General features: G+C 43.8%; 1 protein-coding gene across 13 annotated transcripts in view; it reads left to right on the top strand.

The window, feature by feature from the left end:
• NEDD4L (NEDD4 like E3 ubiquitin protein ligase) overlaps positions 1–20,868 on the top strand; it is a 506,193-nt gene that overhangs the window by 293,357 nt on the left and 191,968 nt on the right. The window contains exon 1 of one of the 13 annotated variants that reach the window (XM_075587119.1): positions 1,005–2,447. The exons of 7 other annotated variants lie outside the window; for them this stretch is intronic. In XM_075587119.1, coding sequence (XP_075443234.1) covers positions 1,275–2,447 — 1,173 coding nt within the window. In that variant the 5' untranslated portion in view covers positions 1,005–1,274. Of the gene's footprint in view, positions 1–1,004; positions 2,448–20,868 lie in introns of those variants that run through there. 5 more of the 13 variants (XM_075587111.1, XM_075587093.1, XM_075587076.1 and 2 more) reach the window with 5 other exon arrangements.

Below are 20,868 nucleotides of genomic sequence, written 5' to 3' on the forward strand. Positions count from 1 at the left end.
AAAAAAAAAAAAAAAATGAAAACACTGCTTTTGGATTCCACATAAGCTGCTGAAATGATTATTTAGCACACAGCTAGTCTTTTATGGCAGATCACAGTGTAAAAACCCACCACTAGCACATATACAGGTATACCCCGCATTAACGTACGCAATGGGACCCGGAGCATGTATGCAAAGCGAAAATGTACTTAAAGTGAAGCACTACCTTTTCCCACTTATCGATGCATGTACTGTACTGCAATCGTTATATACGTGCATAACTGATGTAAATAACGCATTTGTAACAGGCTCTATAGTCTCCCTGCTTGCGCACAGCTTTGGTACAGGTAGGGAGCCGGTATTGCTGTTCAGGATGTGCTGACAGGCGCATGCGTGAGCTGCCGTTTGCCTATTGGGTGATATGTACTTACTCGCGAGTGTACTTAAAGTGAGTGTACTTAAAGCGGGGTATGCCTGTATATAAAAAAAACCCGGGGGTGTCACCATTTAGAAGAGGCAGAGACCGAGTGATGCAGACATACCCAGTATGGTGTACTACTTTAGTAAGAGGAAGACCAGGGCTGCTTTCTTTTATCTGTAGACTCGTGCTGGATGTTTCATTGTGAAGTTTAGTGACCGGTTTTTCCACAGAGAAACAAAGCACTCCATCATGCTGAGAAGAAAGGTTGTAAGCGCTCCAGCAGCTAGCGTACAAAATATATTATAACAAGGAAGTGCTTCTCTATGGGGTTAATATTATTTTTTTTGTATATCATTTTTTTTTTTTTTTTCCTTTTCATTATTTCTTGCCAAGAGAAAAGTGCCCGGCAAATACGATGTGGTTTAGATTTACAGCAGCTCTGAAATGCGTTTGCTGCCTTGGTCAGCTGTGAAAGCTCTCCCGCTGGGGCTGCTGATCTCTGATGGAAGCACAGCAGCTGGGAAGGTGCTGTCTCAGGCTCTTGCTGTTGGACACACACACACAAAAAATACATGAGAAAAAAAAAAAAAGCCTCTTGCTTGCTCTGGAGAGGGGGAACGAAGTCATGTGACTGCAGCCACCCTACCCTATGTCACAGTATGTAGGAGAACTGATTGCTCTTATCCAATCATGCCTGGAATGCTACTTGTCAGTTGGGCTATTTCTGCTATCTGTCGCTATCAGTGCTGCAGTGCTAACTGTTTGGCAGATGGGGAACTTTTTCTTGGAGTTGATGCCTTTGATTTTTAACTCCGGTCAGCTCCTGCATTGTTGTTGTTGTTCTCTCTGCCTTTTCCACCGCGGTTGTTAAAGCATGGCCCACCGCCTACGGTTTCACTTTGGCTCTGGCCGCAGCAACACGGCTCCCGAGTCAGATGTCCTCGAGCAGGAGAGAGGGGAGGATGACTTTTTCATGGCATTCCACACGCTGCCGAGGAGAAACGGCTCCCATCCTTTCTCAAGGCACGGATCGGATTATGGGGACGGGGAGCTTCAAGAGGACGGGTCGCTAAAAAGGAGCACGTCTATGTTTATCCCCCAGCTGCTGAATAACATTGAAGTGCGTCCAACAAGGAGCTCCTCTATGCAGATCTCCCTTCAGCGCAAATCTGCGGATGGATGTGCCGATGAATGCGGGACTTCTGATTTTTCCGATGGGCTACTTTCTTGTGAATTTGCAGACTTCAATGAGCATTATGTTTCAGCCGCGAGGAAAAATTCCTCCTCCGCCAGCAGCCCACAAGATACCCCTGGAAATTCTCCTCCCCGGCTGTATGATACAGCCAGGCAACATGAGAATGGGGCAGCCTCTTGCTTTCCTAGACTTTCGGTACGTCGTTCTGCTGAACAGAATGGTAATAATAACAACTATGCTGCAGATCTAGAGGAAGCCAATGTGCCTGCATCCGGCAAAGGCCCTGGCGGAGTAAGGATAAACCATCAACCTCTCAGTCCTGATATCCGACAGGTGAGACTGTTGCCTCCTTATCAGGAGAGTCCGATTGAGTCGAACGCTGAACCCAGGCGGTGGTCTCTGCAGCATCTGCCCGACACGTCGGAGAACCCAGGGAAAAGATGCTTTGTGTTCCAATTACAGCAATCTCAATCGGGCAATTCCAATCAGGGAGGAGAGCATCATTTTGGTTTTACTGGTACGAAAGGCGACAGACTGGTCCGCTATCCTCGTATTAGGCTGGAAAGGAGCACTTCTTACCCATTGCAGCCACGGCCTGCAAGCCTTAGTCCAGTGGAAAATGGAGTGAGCGCAGAGGCCAGAAGTTGCAAAAAAGACACGGCTAATGTTTTTCAGAAGGATTCCAGGGAAAGAACCTCACAGGGACAAGGATGCACTTTTAAATTTAGACAAGATCAAAATGTCAGACAGCCACATTTTCGGATTCTTGTTACTCGGGGCCCTGAAGATCAAAGTGAAGACACACGACAAGATAGTCCTAGAAATTCTGGATCTGCTTCAGGTAGAGGCACAGTAAGTAATGAACAGAGCATATACAGTACTATGTATGTTTCAAAATGATTGCATGTTTTATTAACTGCAAATAGAATACAGATGTAGCACACGTTATTGCTCCCATTAATGCTATACGTCGCGCCAACCCCCCCCCCCGGCACGGAATTTGATGCAAAACTTCACGCCGGTCCATTGAAACAAATGGTAACGCGCACCTTGGTTTCTTCCTGCACACAATATCAAACACATTTTATGATGCAACGCCATTGCGTACATCTGTACATGAAATAACTTAAGGCAACTGTGAGCTGGACTTGTGATTATGAAACGTCACCTGGTCTGTGCAAAATGAACCAAATGCAAAGAGAACGGTAAAATTGTAATCTAAAGTGGTGGTACTATGTCTGACTGCAAGAGAAGAAGATGTTAAACGTGAGACTAAGCTGTTTGGTTTCACGTTGTAGAAGGTGATCTACCTATGAACAGAAATAGAAAAACTCTAAAATATATATTTATTTATTTGCAGAAGTAAACATTTTTTGCTTGCAGTTAAAATTAGTGCTAATTACTGTAAGTAATAATCACCACTAATACCACACTTCAGTCAGAAGGCTTTATTTTATAGGGCTTTAAAAGAAACTGTCACAGGGAAGACAGAGGTTCCCCCATCATGCCCAACGGGTGACAAAGCAAACCTCTCCTCCTACTTCCATGGTGTGTGCGCCATCGCCAGCAACCTCTTCACCCATGTTTATACCGGTCTATAGTATTAAAATAAAGACACTCTTCTTGTCTCTCTGGTCACATAGGCATATTCTAATATAAAATGAATATTAAGATCCCAGTTTCTCTGTCTAGGTGTTAGCTGACTTTTCGGTGTGATTTTTTTCGTGCCGTTTAGAAGCCATCCTATCTGCTCTGCGGAACATGCCGAAGAAACGGCTCTCAGAAGTCATAAAATATTTCTTCTATTATGTTTACTTTTTCTCCACCTCTGGCCTCGGTGTAAAGCTAAAGAAGGGATCTTTCCATTTAACAAGTGTTTATTCTGAGTGGGCCTGCATGCCAAGGCAGCTCCTCGAAAAGCCTCTTATATAGGCAAGAGACGCAGAAGCGATAAAGAGAACTTTCAAGAATGTTGCAGCACGTGTGTATTACTTTTTAGAGACTTTACAGGTGGACTGTTCAGTTTAAAATCACACATCCTGTATTGAACTTACTTGTTGCCACGGAGAAGGACATATCCCTTCTTTTAACCCTTTTCGTGCCAGGGATGCACTGTTACCGCAGCACAATTAGTTATGACTGCATGAGGAGGACATTTAGGTATGCTGTAAAATGTCTTCATCCTTGTCATAGCTCTGGTGTACAGTTCCCTGCAGTATAACTCCGGGATGTTGGAGTTGTCCGTGTTCTGTATTTTCATTGTAAAACTACCTCTAAGACCTGTATTTGATTGACCCTTGTGGCCTTATTCAATATACTTCGGAGCGGCCAATTGCACCTTTATTGGCTGAAAACTCCCGATCGACTTCCATGGGAGTTTTTGTCTGATAGCAGTGCATGGGCCACTTTCGAGCATATTGAATAACCCCATTACAGTACCCGAGAGGAGAGCAGTGCATTGAATCACAGTCACTTCTGTTACTTAGGGGTTATAATAGTAACAAACAGAACCAGTGTGTTATGACGTATTGGTTTTTGAAAGAAATTCCGTTGCCACTTGCTAGTATAACAATTTTGAAGACTCCGTACTGATAAAATGTTTATGAGGAATCGCCGTTGCTTGCACTGCATAGTGGTGCAATTTAACTCTGGCCACTTGAGTTTCTAAAGTAGATGAAGCTGTGTTTAGTGTAGTAAGTACCTTGTCTCCAGCTGTGAAACCAGCCTGAGTAGAACAGATTTGAGCATTTTATTGCCTGTGTGTTCCTGCTCTCTCACACTCCTTCTTTCTCCATGAAATGTAGAACAGTGAGACAGCTGCTAACACCATAAGGCCATGAACTTACTTTCCAGCGTTTATCATTTCTTGCACAGCTACCTATTACTATGTTTCAGTGTATGTGTGTGTGTGTGTGTATATATATGTATGTATGTGAGTGTGTGTGTGTATAAATGTATGTATATACCCCTATAGAACATAGAAAAATCATGAATTGCAAAATACGCCCTAAGCCCAACAAGCAGTGTAATAGTAACTCTGGACATAAACATCTAAAAGCAGTGTAACAAGAGAAAAAAAAGTATAGTGTGTGTATATGTATAATGTATGTATGTGTGTGAGTGTGTGTGTGTGTGTATGTATATATATATATATATATATATATATATATATATATATATATATATATATATATATATATACACACTGAGTTAAGTTAAATTGACAAAACCCTCCACAGCAAAGCAAATATGCAAATGTAAATACAACTGTATGTCTATATATATATATATATATATATTTATATATATATATTTATATATATATATTTATATATATATATATATATATAAATATATATATAATCTATATCACTTGTGAGCACATTCACATGTCTTAGACAGGTCTGCAACCCTGCCTTTCAACCATTATCACCTCGCATACAGTGCTCCCACTGCAGCAAGGGATTCTGGGAAATTACATACAAATGAGCACACAATGTGTCACCTTTTGGCTGGAATATCTATTCACATGGAGCCCATTTACACACACACACACACACACACACACACACACACACACACACACACACACACACACACACACACACACACACACACACACACACACACACACACACACACACACACACACACACACACACACACACACACACACACACACACACACACTATATACTCACTATATACTGGCCAACTATAGAATAATGAGAAAACTAGGCTTGAAATGTATTGGTGTGTGCACGCATGGAAATCAATACAAATATACATCACCCAGAGCTACCGTGACCAGAAAATCTTGGGGTCAGACTGTAAGAAAAATTCAGCACCATGCAGTTATCAGCAAACAGTGTATGTTATGTGTCCAGTCTGACGCCAAGATTTTCTGGTTACGGTAGCTGCTCTGGGTGATGTATATTTGTATTGATTTCCATGCGTGCAAACGCCAAAACATTTCAAGCTTAGTTTTCTCATTGCTCTATAGGTGTCCAGTATATACATACTGTGTGTGTACACATACATTATACATACACACACTATACTTTATGTCCTGTTACACTGCTTTTGGATGTTTATGCCCAGAGTTACTAGTACACTGCTTGTTGGGCTTTGGGCGTATTTTGCAATTTGTGATTTTTCTATTCATATATCCTATGGTAATTTTTGGTTGCGTCTCCTTTTAGTTAGATTTATTTCTTTACTGACTCGCCCGCATCTTGTGGAAGTCCGTAGAATTCTGCGTGTAGTTTTCTGTGAACAAGCTGGGAAGGAAGAAAAACAAAACCTAAGACCCTGTACCCTACCGTAGCCAGCTTTAGCCTGTTGCCCCGCACAGATTCTCGAGCAGTTTTGTCCCAGCCTATTGGGAAATATATCAAAATGCGTTAGGAAATCTCAATGCACAAAAACGGATATTTATGATCTAAAGTCTGATTAAAGTGATAAAAAAAAAATATTTTTAAATACAAGAGTTATATCGAGGCAAAGTATCAGAATCCCAGACTCCTAAACCAGCATAAAGACGGAGCAGGGAAATTGCACCTGATTTAATCACAGAAGTAATTCAATTGCTTTTTTTTCATTGATGAATTTTCTTTGCGCTGTTTTTTGTGCCACTTTTGATGCTGGGAGACAGATACATCACCCATTTGGTCGTCAAAAGACTTTCACATATCCTGTACTATTCTGGCATAACTTCGTACCAATGCAGAGGTCAGGCTTTCACCCCGATGTTTCAGTGAGTCACTAAATATCTCCTAATAGTACTTCTGTTATCACTTTCTGCCAAGAAAAACACACATGGCTATTGCTTCCTCGCAAAGAAGTGAGAGCAATGAAACCCGTGTTGTTGTTAAATGCTTATTTTGTAATTTAAAGAAGACTTTGTATATTCTCCCAGTCTTGACGATGTAAACTTCCATAGCGATTGCCTTTTTAGTCCCAAATCCATTCTGAATATGAGTTGGAAGTGTCACTATTAGACACGCTGAGGTTTGTAAACTGAAAGCATATGCAGGCACTTCCTACTGTAGGTGACCCAGGACATGCGCAGAAGAGACGCGTGAATTTGTAGCCAAAGTTAATATTTGCAACTAAAATACAATGTTGGCAAAATCATCAAAATAACAACTACTAATGTTTTTATTTTTAATCGAAAGATTTGATATTTAGAGGATATTGGAGAAATGTGGGGTGGAAAAAAATGTTTTCCCTAAAATAACTGAACATTCAAAAAAATAAAACCAAATAGGACTAATGCATCAGAAAAAAGACACTGGGTAGTATTGTTGCAGCAAAAAAAAAACAAACCCTAGTGAATATAGAGTTTGGGTCATTTCACTCTAATTTTTTTTTTTACCCTGAAAGTTTTTTTCAAAATATTCAGGATTTTTGTTTATTAATAAAACTTGAAATTTTCTTTGAACTCATTCACCGATCTCTAATACTCCCAGTTATGCCATTCTCATTCTCCGTGAAGCTCAGATCGTCATTGTTTCATTACAACAATAAATATTTTTATAAGTCAGAAGAATGTTACGGGTTTTCCTCGGACCATGAAAAAAAGTTGCCCCGTCCTGGGCTTTAATAATGCATAAATAGCAGGTCAAATCATAACACTGGAACCCGCTGGTAGGGGATACTCATGAATATCTTTTTCATCTTAAGGAATGAATCTGCATGCATAGTATATTTAAGATCTAGGTTTTATGGTGTGCAATAAATCCATTTGTGGTTTGATTTCAAGATATACTCATGGAAAGAATGTGGCCCGTATTTGCTCAGCAGTTTTCTGTCATTAGATAAGATGTCTTTAAGCATTAGAAGACTGTGATACTTACAGCCTACTGACTTCCTGCTCCGGTAGGGGGCTTATGGCAGATGGCTGCTTAGTGAATATGGCACTATAGCTACACCTTAGCGAATTAGAAGTGGACTTGTTATGGTAAGTTCTAATACTAGTAGGCATTCTATGTATTATTCTATACACATAGAAACCAAAATAATGTAATGTTTCTAAAAGGGCTTTTATTCAACTAATTCAGTGCCTGATTCTATATTATGTACAGCAGCTGTGCAGACTGTTTTCAGACAAAAATCACCATTAAAGTAATGGGGATTTTGTGTCCTAAAAGGCCCAAATGGGCACTTTGGACAATGTAGAATTATCCCCTAAGAGAGGTGTTTTTAATGTCTCGTTCAAGCATTTATAGCTGGTATGGTGGTACTGATAACCGATTAAAGCAGGAGAAAAACAACCGTCCTGTCCCTAAATGTACCCTGAAGCTGGTTCAATGGACGGCAAAGTGTATGCACCTGTTGTAAGAGGCTCTGATAAACGTTTCTTATAGCTTGCCGTTGCTTTAGGCCTCGGGCATGGTCGGCGCTTATGCGCTGACCCGTGCTGAGGCGCGCTGCTGCTCGAAACTGAGCCCCTGCAGCCGCAATGAGAGCGGCTTTAGCAGGGGCTCGCGCACGCTTGCGGAAGCGTGTCTCACACAGTTTTGAAATTTGGCGCTCGCCGGAGCGCAGGGCCGGTCACGTGAGCGGTTCGCCCAATGAGGGCGAACCAGCTCCGTGACGTCACTGGCCCGCCCCCGTCCCGCCCCCTGACGGCGCGCTGTGTAAGGCCAGGGAAAAGCCTCAGCGCGCCTCCGCACTGTTTGGGGCACTGTGTCCCAGGCCTTAGATGACGTAGTTATGTTTTTGTTTGAGAAAAATAAAGTATTGATCCTATGCTTTCCAAACCAACAGTATACTGTATTCTTTATGGTCACTGTACAGTATGTATTATTTCTTGAAGTTCTGCATTGTAACGGACGTAAGTCAGTAATATGCAGGACTTCAAAAAAAGAAAAAAGACTGGATGAATAAAAAACAGAATGGTTTCCGCACTTTTTAGCTTTAATGAGAAGCAATTCCCAGTCCATCCCAGTGAGTGAGGGTTTGTATGTACAGTATAATGTGACTGATTGCAGGCATGCCCACTAGACTGTAGGCAGCAGCTGCTACAGCCTTATTTATCTTGAGTGTAAACATTCATTCGGCGTCTGTAGTCCTGCAGCCGGCAAGTGTTTATGACCTTTCAGATACCTTCTGTTTTAGTCAGAGGCGTCCCAGGCAGGATACATTTTTTATTGTGAATCAAAAGTAGTTCAAAGTGGCAAAAGCCGCATTGCAACCTGGCGAGGAAGCAGGTTTGATGGAGGTTGGGCTACCTTGAGGCGGACCCGACATTAGGGCCCTTCACAGACGAAATGATTGTGTCGCAGAATGCTTGAGGAAGAAGCCTAAATCCCGGTACACCGTCCCTTCATCCATTCACAACTCTCATATTGGACGGCTAAAAAAAAAAGTTATCCCAACCTACATCTTACCTGCATTACGAATAAAAGAATTAGTCCGATAAGGGAGATCGATTTATTTTTTACGCCCCTGCCACTTCTGTTTTCATTGTTTTTTAACCCCTCATAAGTATTGTTTTTTTATTACATGGATGGGGGAGTAAGGGGTCCCCAAAACAGAACCGTATTCATTTCAGCTCTGTGGAGCCCCCGGTCTTCCAAGGTACTTACTGGGCATTAAGGAAGATAACGGGGCCGTTTCTCCTAGGTTTTTATTTTATTTAAAGGATGGGAAGCAGGGGGACTCCTGAGCTGAACCTCGTTAGTTTCATCTCCGGGAACTCCCAGCTTCCCAGGATACCTCAGATGGTGCCCCCAGTGCTGTCTCCTCCAGGGTGAACTATAGGGAGGTTTAAAGCTTCTACGTAGGCCAATAGGAAGCCACAATGTCATCTGTCCTGGCTTCCTATTGGGCCCGTGTGATGCACGAGCATAAGATACTGGCATTACCTTTGGAGTTATGTATCTTGGGAAGCAGGGATCCCCAGAGCTTAACCTAATGCAGATCAGCTCCGGAGACCCACCTACTTCACTCTCAGAGGGAATTTTTACCCTTCTCAATGGAATGCTCTTTTAATGATTTAGACCACTTGGGTTCTGTACTTTATACACTTCGGGCCCTCAAATCACTTTATCATTGGAGAAATTATTACTTAAAGCTGCAGAACCCCTTGCACTTTTTTGTTGTTGTTTGTTTTTGTTCTAAGATTGAAGCAGGGGGTCTCTGCAGCTGAACTATGTTGATTTCAGCTCCGGCGGCCCCCTGCTTCCAGACATACCTCCGTATCAGTGCCGGTATTCCTGCAACATGAGAACTTGTGTGCCTAATGAAAGGGCCAATAGGAAACTGCGACATCATTCCCTTTGCGGCTTCCTATTGGCCGCAGTGACCTGGGGCTTTAAACTCCATGAGATACCAGCACCGCTACAAAGGTAAGTATCTTTGGAAGCAGGGGGTCCCGGAGCTGAAATAAACACAGGTTTGCTCCGGAGACCCCCTGCTTCAATACTAGAACAACAAAAAATACAAGTGTAGCCCCTGTAAGAAATAGTGGACAACATATCTTTCTCCTACTGGAGTAAGTCCTGTTAAGGGCAGGCGCCAGTAGTAATCATGGGTTTTCCCCCTTCAAGCCCTGACCTGAGTGATAGAGGTAGGCTCCTGACTCTGTGGCAGGCCTGAGACAGGGGGGAGGTCCTGCTGACATCATAAGGGGCAGGGCTGTACTCTATTTAGTAGGCTGTTCCTGTGAGTGACAGTCTGTCTGTCCTGGGAGCTGAGAGAGAAAGGAGGACGTCTGTTATGTCCTGTGAGAGGAGGAGTGCGGTGAGGAGTTCTACCCTAGGAGTATGATCCAGGAGACAGGAGGAGACCCTCAGCCAGACTGAGTAGAGCGGATAGCACTATATTGTGTGGACCAATGCTCCTCACCCTGCTGAGGAGGTGAGGGGGGGAGAGATCTGGCCTCATCCATAGGGCCTACCTTGGGTGGAGGCAGGGGTATTGCAGCCCCAACCAGGCCATCCTGCAGGGGTACATTCGTGGAGGAAAGGAGAGGAGAGGCCCAAGCCTGTACACCTGTGGAGTGCATTGTGCATATGAACTGCTGTGTACTGCTGCTGTTGTGTGCTGCCACTGCTAAGCTGTAAGGACAATAAAGAGCTGCTGCTATTTTACATAAAGACTGTGTGTGTGTGAGAGCTGGATCATTCGCCCTGGGACCAGGGTTTTCTCTGTAAGGGTCCTATCCCACATCCCTAGGACTTATGGAGATGGAGGCGCTGCACCGTTGCTAAAGAAGATGAAGGCAAATACCCCAGAAGCCTGGTCCTGTTGTCCCCAATACCAACGCGGGAGACTCAGGCCCTCCTGTTACAAGCAGGTACGCACCACCCAGATACACGTAGCCAGCCCTCACTACACCCTAGAGGGACAATCTGTGTCTGGGGGGGGGGGGGGGGAGACATGGGCTACACAAGATTTAAAGTAGCTTTAAAGTAGCCTCCACAAACACACCATTCTCAGTTGTTGATTTGACAATTGGAAGTTTAAAGTAATATTTTTAGCACCCTGTTTTCTTGAAAGAATCTGACTTTTGTGAGTTATGCATTTTCACTCTTGTTATGTTTAGAATGTGTTGGATTGGACAAAGCATTCTTAGGCTGGGGCCACGGTGCCGCAGACACTGAGCGAACAGACTGCCTTAAGGCAGTGTCCGCGTCCATGCGGCGTGAGGGCGGAAGCGGGAGGGGGCGCGCGTTGTACAAGAAATCAGTTCAAACTGATTTCTTGGCGCGACAGGCCGGTCACGTGAGCGGTTTGCCCAATGAGGGCGAACCAGCTCCGTGACGCCTCAGAGCACGCCCCCCCCCCCCCCCCACGGCACGACACTTCGACCATGGCCAGGGAAAGCACCCGTTTTCCCACAGCCACCGCACGCCTCTGCGCAGGCGAAGGAACCATGGCCCGGGCCTTAGAATATATTTTTTAAACTCTTCTTACATTGTATTTTATGCAACTTGACAGGAGATGACTACAGTATGTTGAAAGAATAACTAAATCCGATAGGCCTTTTCATTTTGCACAAGCAAATTATTTTAGTTCACCAGGTTGGTCTTCTTTTTCTAAATCGGTCTGGCTGCATTTTCCTTTCAACCTTAAAACCTGATCATACAGAATAACCCCAGCGACTCCAACCCAGCACGTAGTGTGTTTTGCTATCTGCAGCATAAGTGGATGGTGGAAAAGAACAATAGATAAGGAACTGATATCGACAGAAATATTTGGACACTGTTGTGTGCACCATTATGTACTTTTCTCCGCGCACACGAGCAGGAAAGTCACTGGGATTCCGCCTCCTGTCATTGATGAAGCTTCAGCCACGGAGGGCAGCAGCTGGTGAAACCAGATAGATCAATCAATATTGCAACATTTCAAACATTCTTGCCTTTCACTCGTACATTTTAAGTCTCTACTTCACACAGCCCTTTCCATCTTTGTACTGTACTAACCTTTCTAACTGTGTCAGTTGTTTTGATGCAGAAATAAAAAAAACATAAAAGGGCCATATTTACTAAGCAGGGCTTTTTCATAAGACACCTTCCAGCGCTGGAAGCCAACTGGGTCTGGCTCTGGAAGGTGTCCCATGGAATATCACCACTTCCTAAATATGGGGTTCATTCTATATCCGCCAAAGTGGCCAATCAGTGTGTTTTGGACCAAAATTCCTGATTTCGTGATTATGAAATGGCTGTCCACATAACATGCATATGGGGTTCTCCGCACTCATAACTGTTCATATAACCTGAAGTCTTGGTTAATGTTAATAAAGCTCAAATGGTTATTTCCTTCACTACCCTTCATGGCATATTATTTACGGCTTGGATTGCTTCATGATTTTTGCTTCACTAACCATCCTCAGTATGCAACAGTGCAATAATACTGTGCTTAAGAACTCACCATTTAAGTTAAGATACCCGAGGCACAGGGAAATAATGGCTTGCCAAAGGTCACATGAAATAGGCAGGGACCCAACATTAGACACCAGCTCCTCCTCTCCGCTGTTTGCTGATGAGTATTAGTCACTGGATGCTGCTGCATTTAGACATGCAGTTTAAACTTCCAAGAAAGATTGCTTCTTGCTGTGCAATGTGACCTCCACGTGTATTACACGTTTTATAATAGATTGAGCCTTCCAGGAAATTATACAACAGTTTAAGTGGCCAAATGACTAACTGGGCAGCGTTCCTAAGACCAGATCCAGAGTGAATCACAAAACAGTGCTGTTCCTGTCAAATACTGTACATCCGGGAAATAATTTGTTAATGCCTCATCCAGTATTCATCCCCCAGTTCTGCAATCTGATTTTTTGGTTTGTCACCTATTTAGTACATATTTGCTTATATAGATGCAGTGGCCGTTATTTTAAGGCATCACGACGCCGTTTTCGTGTGCGCTGCTGTACTCCGTGGCATGAACGCAGTCAATCGCCCCAGGCACACGTGTTTATCGCGGTTGCTTTGTTTGAATTTTATGGATTGTGTGCAATTATATGCAATGAAATGAATGAATTGTAATGTGTACAGTACTGTGCTACTGTGTCAATTTCAGGTGTTTAAAAACCGGAACACTAAAATGCCATTTTCTACACTCGCCTGCACTCGCGTCTTAATGCGGTGCGGTTGGAAGTAATCCTGCGCCATCACATGGGTATTCCGAGGTATACACCGCGTGATTTGTTAAAATAATGGCCGCTGCATCTGTAGCAGCCAGAAATGCTTTGTAACGGCCCTTCCGCAGCCAGAGAGCTATATTACTTCTGTATAATAGAAGCCATATAATATATTCTCTTCTATTCATAAATAGTGCGCTCTCGTAAAAAGAGAGAAATACAAAGAGCGCACCAGGGATTAGTTATACTATATATACTATACAGAACTATGTATTGAATAACAATAAGATTAACCATCAATAACTTACAAGTTAAAGTGCATTGGTAGAAGTTCACAATGGGGCCAAGAAAGGATGCCTGAGAGATGGCATGCAATAGCATTCGCAACAACCCAGCGTCAGTGGGCAGATCTGCACAGAGCGTTGTGTAAAAGTATCGATCATTGATTGCTCACCATGTGACCAGGGTGATGCAATGCAACGTGACCTCAACGCGTTTGGCACCTCACGGGCTTCATCAGGGAGGTCACGTTCAAGGGTCAATACCCAACATTAAATATTCCGCCCATACAGACCATTAATAACCTATGGCAATCCCAATACAGGATATATCAAAGTTAGGTTACAGTAAGTGCTCTCATCCGTGGTCATCTGTCCACATTGGCTGTTCCCATTCTCTGCAGCCATTCATATCCAGCTATGATATGGTAAAGTGCTTTTCACTTTAATGATAAAGCTGCAGAACAGGCTGTTGTGCGTTTTTAAAAAGAAATACATGTGTTTTTTTTTTTTAATTACAATATTGAAGCAGGGGGTCTTTGGAGCTGAACTGTGTTAATTTCAGCTCCGCTCGTCTCGTAACATACTTACCTCTGTAGGGGGAAGCTGTATCCCTGTGCAGTTTAAATGTCCCGGTCACGCTGTCAAATAGGAAGCTGCAAGGGATGACATCACGGCTTCCTATTGGCCCTTGTGCCCCTTGACATTTATTGCTGCCATTATGTTAGGCCCACAGTTCCCTGGCTGCAGGGATACCGGCACCGCCACGGAGGTAAGTATCTCTGGAAGCAGGGGTCCCAGGAGCTGAAATTAACACAGTTCATTTTTAAAACGCAATGCAGCCTGTTCTGCTTTAATGGCTTTGAAAATGCTTAAGCAATTTTTTCTGTAATTAAAATATGCTCACACTTGGTCTGAGGTTTTTTTTTCCGTCTCTATTCCTTTTCAGTGTTTATGATTTACAGTAGCTTGTCCGGGGTACTTTCATTTGCAATTTGCTGGATGCAACCTCCTTTTTAGGATGTAAAATATTGTAAATGTAAATTAATCTCTGCACTGTAGGATTTCATTTTACAGTTTGAGTTGGAATCTGCAATTGGAATATGATAAAATGATTTCATAATTATGTATACTTGAGTGATTGCTGATTTAAAATTAAATGGTGTCATATTATCTCTTGCTAAAACATGCGTTTAGGAGGGGAGAAACCATTCGGCGCTGCGGGGAATCTTTGGCATCAAAAAGGGTTAAATACGGAACTGCAAAGTAACAATACTTTCCTGATCACCCTGGCAGTGGGCACCATTGGGTTAATCCCTTCTCACTCTAGGTAGGACAGGAAGTAGACTTTTGCAGGTAGGCCATAAAAGGCCCCTCCCTCTACCTGCACACTAGTCTTTTTCCTGTCCTCACAGCTAGGTGTAGGATTTGTTATTTTTTAAACAGGGCTCACCTACTGCACTTTGTGCAGATAACCAGGGTCTCAACCTCTCTGCCCTGAAGCTCCGCGGTGCGCCCTGCGGGGGGCAAGTCGGAGACCCCTTAGAGTCGGGGGTGCCCCTGTTGGGTGGGGGGAAACGGCTGCAGCGCGAGGAAAACTTAGTGCAATGCCCAAGATACGAGGCGCACAGCAGCTGCAGCAGGGACCCATGGAGGCCCAGACTCACCGCATAAGCGCCTGAACGCTGCGGTAAGGTACCCGGCAGCCCGCCACACGCGGAAGGGGGAGCAGCAATAGCTGCGAGCAGAGGAGCTCTGTCAGACCGCAACAGCGTAGCAACGCGGCGGTACTACCCCAGGAATCCGCGGTGAACCTAGGAGGTTCAGAGGACCGCAGGTGTATCAAGTATACTGCGGAGAAGGGTACAGGGCACGTAGCCGCTCGGGAGCGCGCGCGTGCAGGCCGGCAAGTGCGTGCAGGGACACGCGAGCCGTGCGGGTGCACGAGCACGAGCACTTGATGACGTCACGGATGCGACGGCCACACGATGTATGTGTTAGTGAAGCTGCAGCATGGAACGCTCAGCAGGGAGAAGCCAAGTGCTGGATATGGATGCAAAGATGGAAACACCCAAACTTCAGTTCCCAAGACTAGGTGAGTCCTTAGTTTAGTTCTACAATGGGAAAAGAGAGATGGTATATATATATACATTAGGGTGTATGTTTAGCATTTATTTTGTTTTTATAAATTAGTTCAGTGGTTACCCTCCCAGAAGCAGGATCTTCAAAAGGGACGGGGGAATCCCTGCAACATAAATGAAGGTTGCTAAGAAACTAAATGGTGTTCAGCTTGTGAGAAACCAGCCCTAATAGGGAAGTAATTATGTGAAGATTGTCTTAAGGCAGCTGCAGGTGATACCAGTGAACAAATGAGCATTTTCTTTATTGATGAAGGAGGCTGTTAAACAGAGAGTTGATGCGGCAGTGCAGCAAGCTGTTAACCCTGCGCAGGAAAGATCTATATCCCAGACCAGTCTGGATAAGGGGAAAGGTTTTTCATCATATGGGTCTGAAAGTGATTGTTTTCATGTGTCAGAGAATGAAATGGATTCATCAGATCAAGATATTCAGGAATAATCTGAAATTGATGTAGAAAGGGTGGATCCACTCATCAAAGCCATGATACAGGTTTTGGAACTGAAAGACATTTAGGAGTTAACACAATGGTGATCTTGTGGCTCACAGAGTTGGGGTGTGCAGTGTTTAAGCTGATACTTGGAAGAAATTGTGAGATCGAATCCAAACAGGAGGAGGTTCAATAGGCACCTCTGAAATTTTCAAAAAAAAAAAGTGTCCTGGCTGCTTCAAGAGTTTCTGTACTGGCCTGCTTTGACAGGCTATGCGTGCTACTGCTGCTGCTGCTGCTGCTGCTGCTGCTGCTGCTGCTACTGCTGCTACTGCTGCTACTGCTGCTACTATTGCTACTACTGCTACTATTGCTACTACTGCTACTACTGCTACTACTGCTATTACTGCTGCTGCTTTAAAAGGTAGAGTCTTTACTATCCATCAAGTAATTAAGCACCTCATTCAGGTGGATTTGGCGCAACCAGACGCCAGAGTATTACGCCTAAAAGGTTTGGGAAGATGTATCCATTCCCACAAGAAGGGGTGAGAAATGGGGAGGTTAGCCCAAAGGTGGATATTGCTATTTCTAGAATAGTAAAAAAAGACCACAATCCCCTTAGAGGAAGCAGCGTCATTAAAGGGCGCTATGGATAAAAGGATGGATTATGCATTAAAAAAATAAAAAAAAATTAAAAAAAAAGCATATGTTACGGCAGGAACAGCCTACAAGCCAGCCATAGCAACTACATCAACTGCTAGGGCTATGCGAGTGTGGATTGCCAACATTGAAGAGGCAATAGACAAAGGTGTAAAAGAGGTACTATTCTTAAGGCGTTGTCAGTGGTGAAATGGGCAACTGATTACATAGCAGAAGCCTCATTGGATGCAATAAAAATAGCAGCCAAGTCTATGGCACTAGCGGTATCAGCAAGAAGAGCTTTATGGCTCAGACAGTGGATGGCTGACACAGCATCAAAGAACACCTTATGTACATTACCATTTGAAGGTGAATTCCTATTCGGCAGCAAACTAGATGCAATAATAACAAAGGCATCAGGACAGAGCCAGGAGATTCAGTCTCCAACAGATGAATAAAATCAAGATAAAGAGGTGTTCAGCTTCTGAGAATCCAGCTGTTATAGGAATACGGCTTTAAGGAAATTACTACAGGCAGAAGTAATAGAAAAGGTAAGAGGAAGGGGAATTTTTCCAGAATAATTTTGGTAAAGATGCCTACAGGGGATTACAGAGCAATCCTAGACCTAAGAAAGGTAAATTCATTCTTGAAGATAAGAAAGTTCAAGATGGTGTCTGTAAATCTGATTATACAAGAGGTACAACCAGGAGACTGGATGGTGGCGATAGACTTAAAAGACGCTTATTTACATGTACCGATAGCAAAAGGGCATCAAAGATTCCTAAGGTTTGCAGTAAATCAAGAGTATTATCAATACACAGCACTACCATTTGGTCTGGCAACTTCCCCAAGGTCGTTTACAAAGGTTCTAGCCCTCTAGTGGCAGAGATGAGAAAAAGGGGGGTAGAGATATACCCTTACCTGTACGACATCCTGGTAAAATCAAAGGATGGGGGGAAACTCCAACAAGACCAGAAAATGGTAATAACCTTCCTAGAACATCACGGTTGGTTAATAAACAGAGACAAGAGCATTGGGTACCCACTCAGCTCTTAAGATTTCTGGGAGTAGAATTCACAGAAAAAAGGAATAGGTGCAAAACAGCGCTAGGGATACTGATGAATAAATGTTCAGGCAGCCAGGTGAATGACTGGTGGTACAACCAGTCAGGGAAACAGATGAAACGAAGGGGTTAACCGGCGCCAAAGAGGGTAAATACCAGTCCTGTTGTGACAGTCCAAATACAGTCCTTGGGATGATGAATGGTGATGATTCTCACCTCAGCAGTGCATATGTGAAAAAAGAGAAAAAAGAGAAAGAGAAATAATAGTGCAGTAAATCAACACAGGGGGGGGGGGGGTGATCACAGATATTGACAAAAAACAACAAACAAGACATACAAACATATAACACTAGCACGGCCTAAATATTAATAAAAAGCATATTTATTGATGTGGAAATGTGCATAAACCGCATCCGGAGGGGTAAAATTGCAACCCTACTCACAAAATGCTGGAAAGGTACAGGCAGATCTGCTGTATGCAGCTGGGCTCTCAAGATGGCGACCGGAGCACTTGTGCTGGCGTCCACACGTGACTAGGAAGCCAGGCAGATGACTCAGATGACGAGGCCTCTGGGCGGACATGACGTCACCCCTGTTGTGTATTCTCCACCGGCTCACAGGACTCCAGTCCTCCAGTCCTCATCAGCAGCCGCAATATCGCCGTACTTCGGTTCAAAACACTAGTTGGAGACTGCAGAGTTTCTCCTTTGGAACTGCAGACTTCACCACACTGGAACACTCTAAAAACTTGAAACTTCCCGACGCGTTTCGTACGCATGCGCGTACTTCTTCCTACGCGCATGCGTACGAAACGCGTCGGGAAGTTTCAAGTTTTTAGAGTGTTCCAGTGTGGTGAAGTCTGCAGTTCCAAAGGAGAAACTCTGCAGTCTCCAACTAGTGTTTTGAACCGAAGTACGGCGATATTGCGGCTGCTGATGAGGACTGGAGGACTGGAGTCCTGTGAGCCGGTGGAGAATACACAACGGGGGTGACGTCACGTCCGCCCAGAGGCCTCGTCATCTGAGTCATCTGCCTGGCTTCCTAGTCACGTGTGGACGCCAGCACAAGTGCTCCGGTCGCCATCTTGAGAGCCCAGCTGCATACAGCAGATCTGCCTGTACCTTTCCAGCATTTTGTGAGTAGGGTTGCAATTTTACCCCTCCGGATGCGGTTTATGCACATTTCCACATCAATAAATATGCTTTTTATTAATATTTAGGCCGTGCTAGTGTTATATGTTTGTATGTCTTGTTTGTTGTTTTTTGTCAATATCTGTGATCACCCCCCCCCCCCCTGTGTTGATTTACTGCACTATTATTTCTCTTTCTCTTTTTTCTCTTTTTTCACATATGCACTGCTGAGGTGAGAATCATCACCATTCATCATCCCAAGGACTGTATTTGGACTGTCACAACAGGACTGGTATTTACCCTCTTTGGCATGGGAGTAGAATTCGATACAGAAAAGGAGAAGTGAGATTGCCAGAGGCAAAGAGGCAAGACATAGCCATACGAACAAGGAGGCTCAGAAAAGCTACCAGGACTTCTGCAGAAGAATGCATGAGACTCCTGGGGAAATTCGCTTCAACATTAAGCGTCACAAAGTGGGCAGCGTTGCATATGAGACCTCTGCAAAACAATTTTCTGCAACAATGGAACGGGAATCACAAAGACACAAGACAAAGAATCTTGTTACACCCACAAACAAAACAAGAGTTAAAATGGTGGGAAGATACCCGAAACCTGGTCAAAGGGAAAACGCTACAACCTGTGCACTGGTTAAAAAATTACAACAGATGCGAGCAAGACAGGTTGGGGGGTTCAGATGGGAGAAGAAGTGGTGTAAGGAACCTGGGGAAATCAGGTAAACCACTTACCATCAAATCTGCTGGAATTAAAAGCAGTACAAAAGGCCCTAGAAGTTTTCCAGGATAAAATGGCTAGAATCAGACAGAAGGTCTGTGGTCAAATATATAGCCAAACAAGGAGGAACCAGGAGCAGAAAGCTGATGAAGCTCACAGCAGAAATACTCGGTTGGGCAGAGTGCCACTTGTCGGATATCACAGCCATACATATCCCAGGACTAGAAAATGTCACAGCAGACTTTCTAAGTCGTAATATCATTCACCCAGGAGAATGGGCGTTAAATCCAGGAGTATTTCAACAACTGGTAGAGCGATGGGGTCAACCAGACATCGATCTGATGGCGACACACCAGAATCGCAAAGTAAGGAACTATTGTTCCAGACAATTTCACCCAAGCGCACAAGCTACAGATGCTCTCAGTCTCAAATGGGACTTCAAATTGGGATACCTGTTCCCGCCAATTCCTCTGATTCCAAAAACAATCAGGAAAATCAGAGAAGAGAGAGCAGAGGTGATATTCATAGCACCATACTGGCCAAGAAGGCTTTGGTTTACACACCTGGTAAATATGGCAGTGGATATACCATGGCACATACCAGATCAAAAAGGCCTGATGCAACAGGGGCCAATATGTCATCCGAACACCAAACAATGGGCTTTGACGGCATGGCGATTGAGCGGGAGACATTGAGACTGAAGGGTTGTTCAGAGAAAACAATTCAAACCCTGTTACAAGCAAGGAAAAGTTCCACATCAAGAGTATACCATAGAATCTGGCTTTGCTTTTGTGATTGGTGTGAAAAAGAGAGAGAAAAATTCCTTTCACCAAGAATTGTATCTATAGTGGAATTCCTGCATAAAGGATTTGAGAAAGGTCTCAGTCTCAGCTCATTAAAAGTACAAGTGTCGGCACTATCAGCTTTGTTGGAAAGAAATCTGGCAATGGAAAGATTGATAATCAGGTTCTTTCAAGCAGTTAAAAGGTTAAAACCTCAAATTAAGAACAGAGTACCTGCATGGGACTTGTCTTTAGTCTTGGATGTATTAACAGCAGCTCCGTTTGAACCAATACAGGACATTGGCCTAAAATGGTTGTCATGGAAAATGGCGTTTCTGATAGCAATCACCTCGGCAAGGAGAGTGGGAGAACTACAGGCGCTATCTGCTAAGGAGCCATTCCTAACCATACATCAAGACAAGGCAGTTTTTAGACCGATACATCAATTCCTGCCAAAGGTGGTATCACAGTTCCACATGAATCAGGAGAT

This window comes from Ascaphus truei, chromosome 1 (genome assembly GCF_040206685.1).
Source record: "Ascaphus truei isolate aAscTru1 chromosome 1, aAscTru1.hap1, whole genome shotgun sequence".
NCBI lineage: Eukaryota > Metazoa > Chordata > Amphibia > Anura > Ascaphidae > Ascaphus > Ascaphus truei.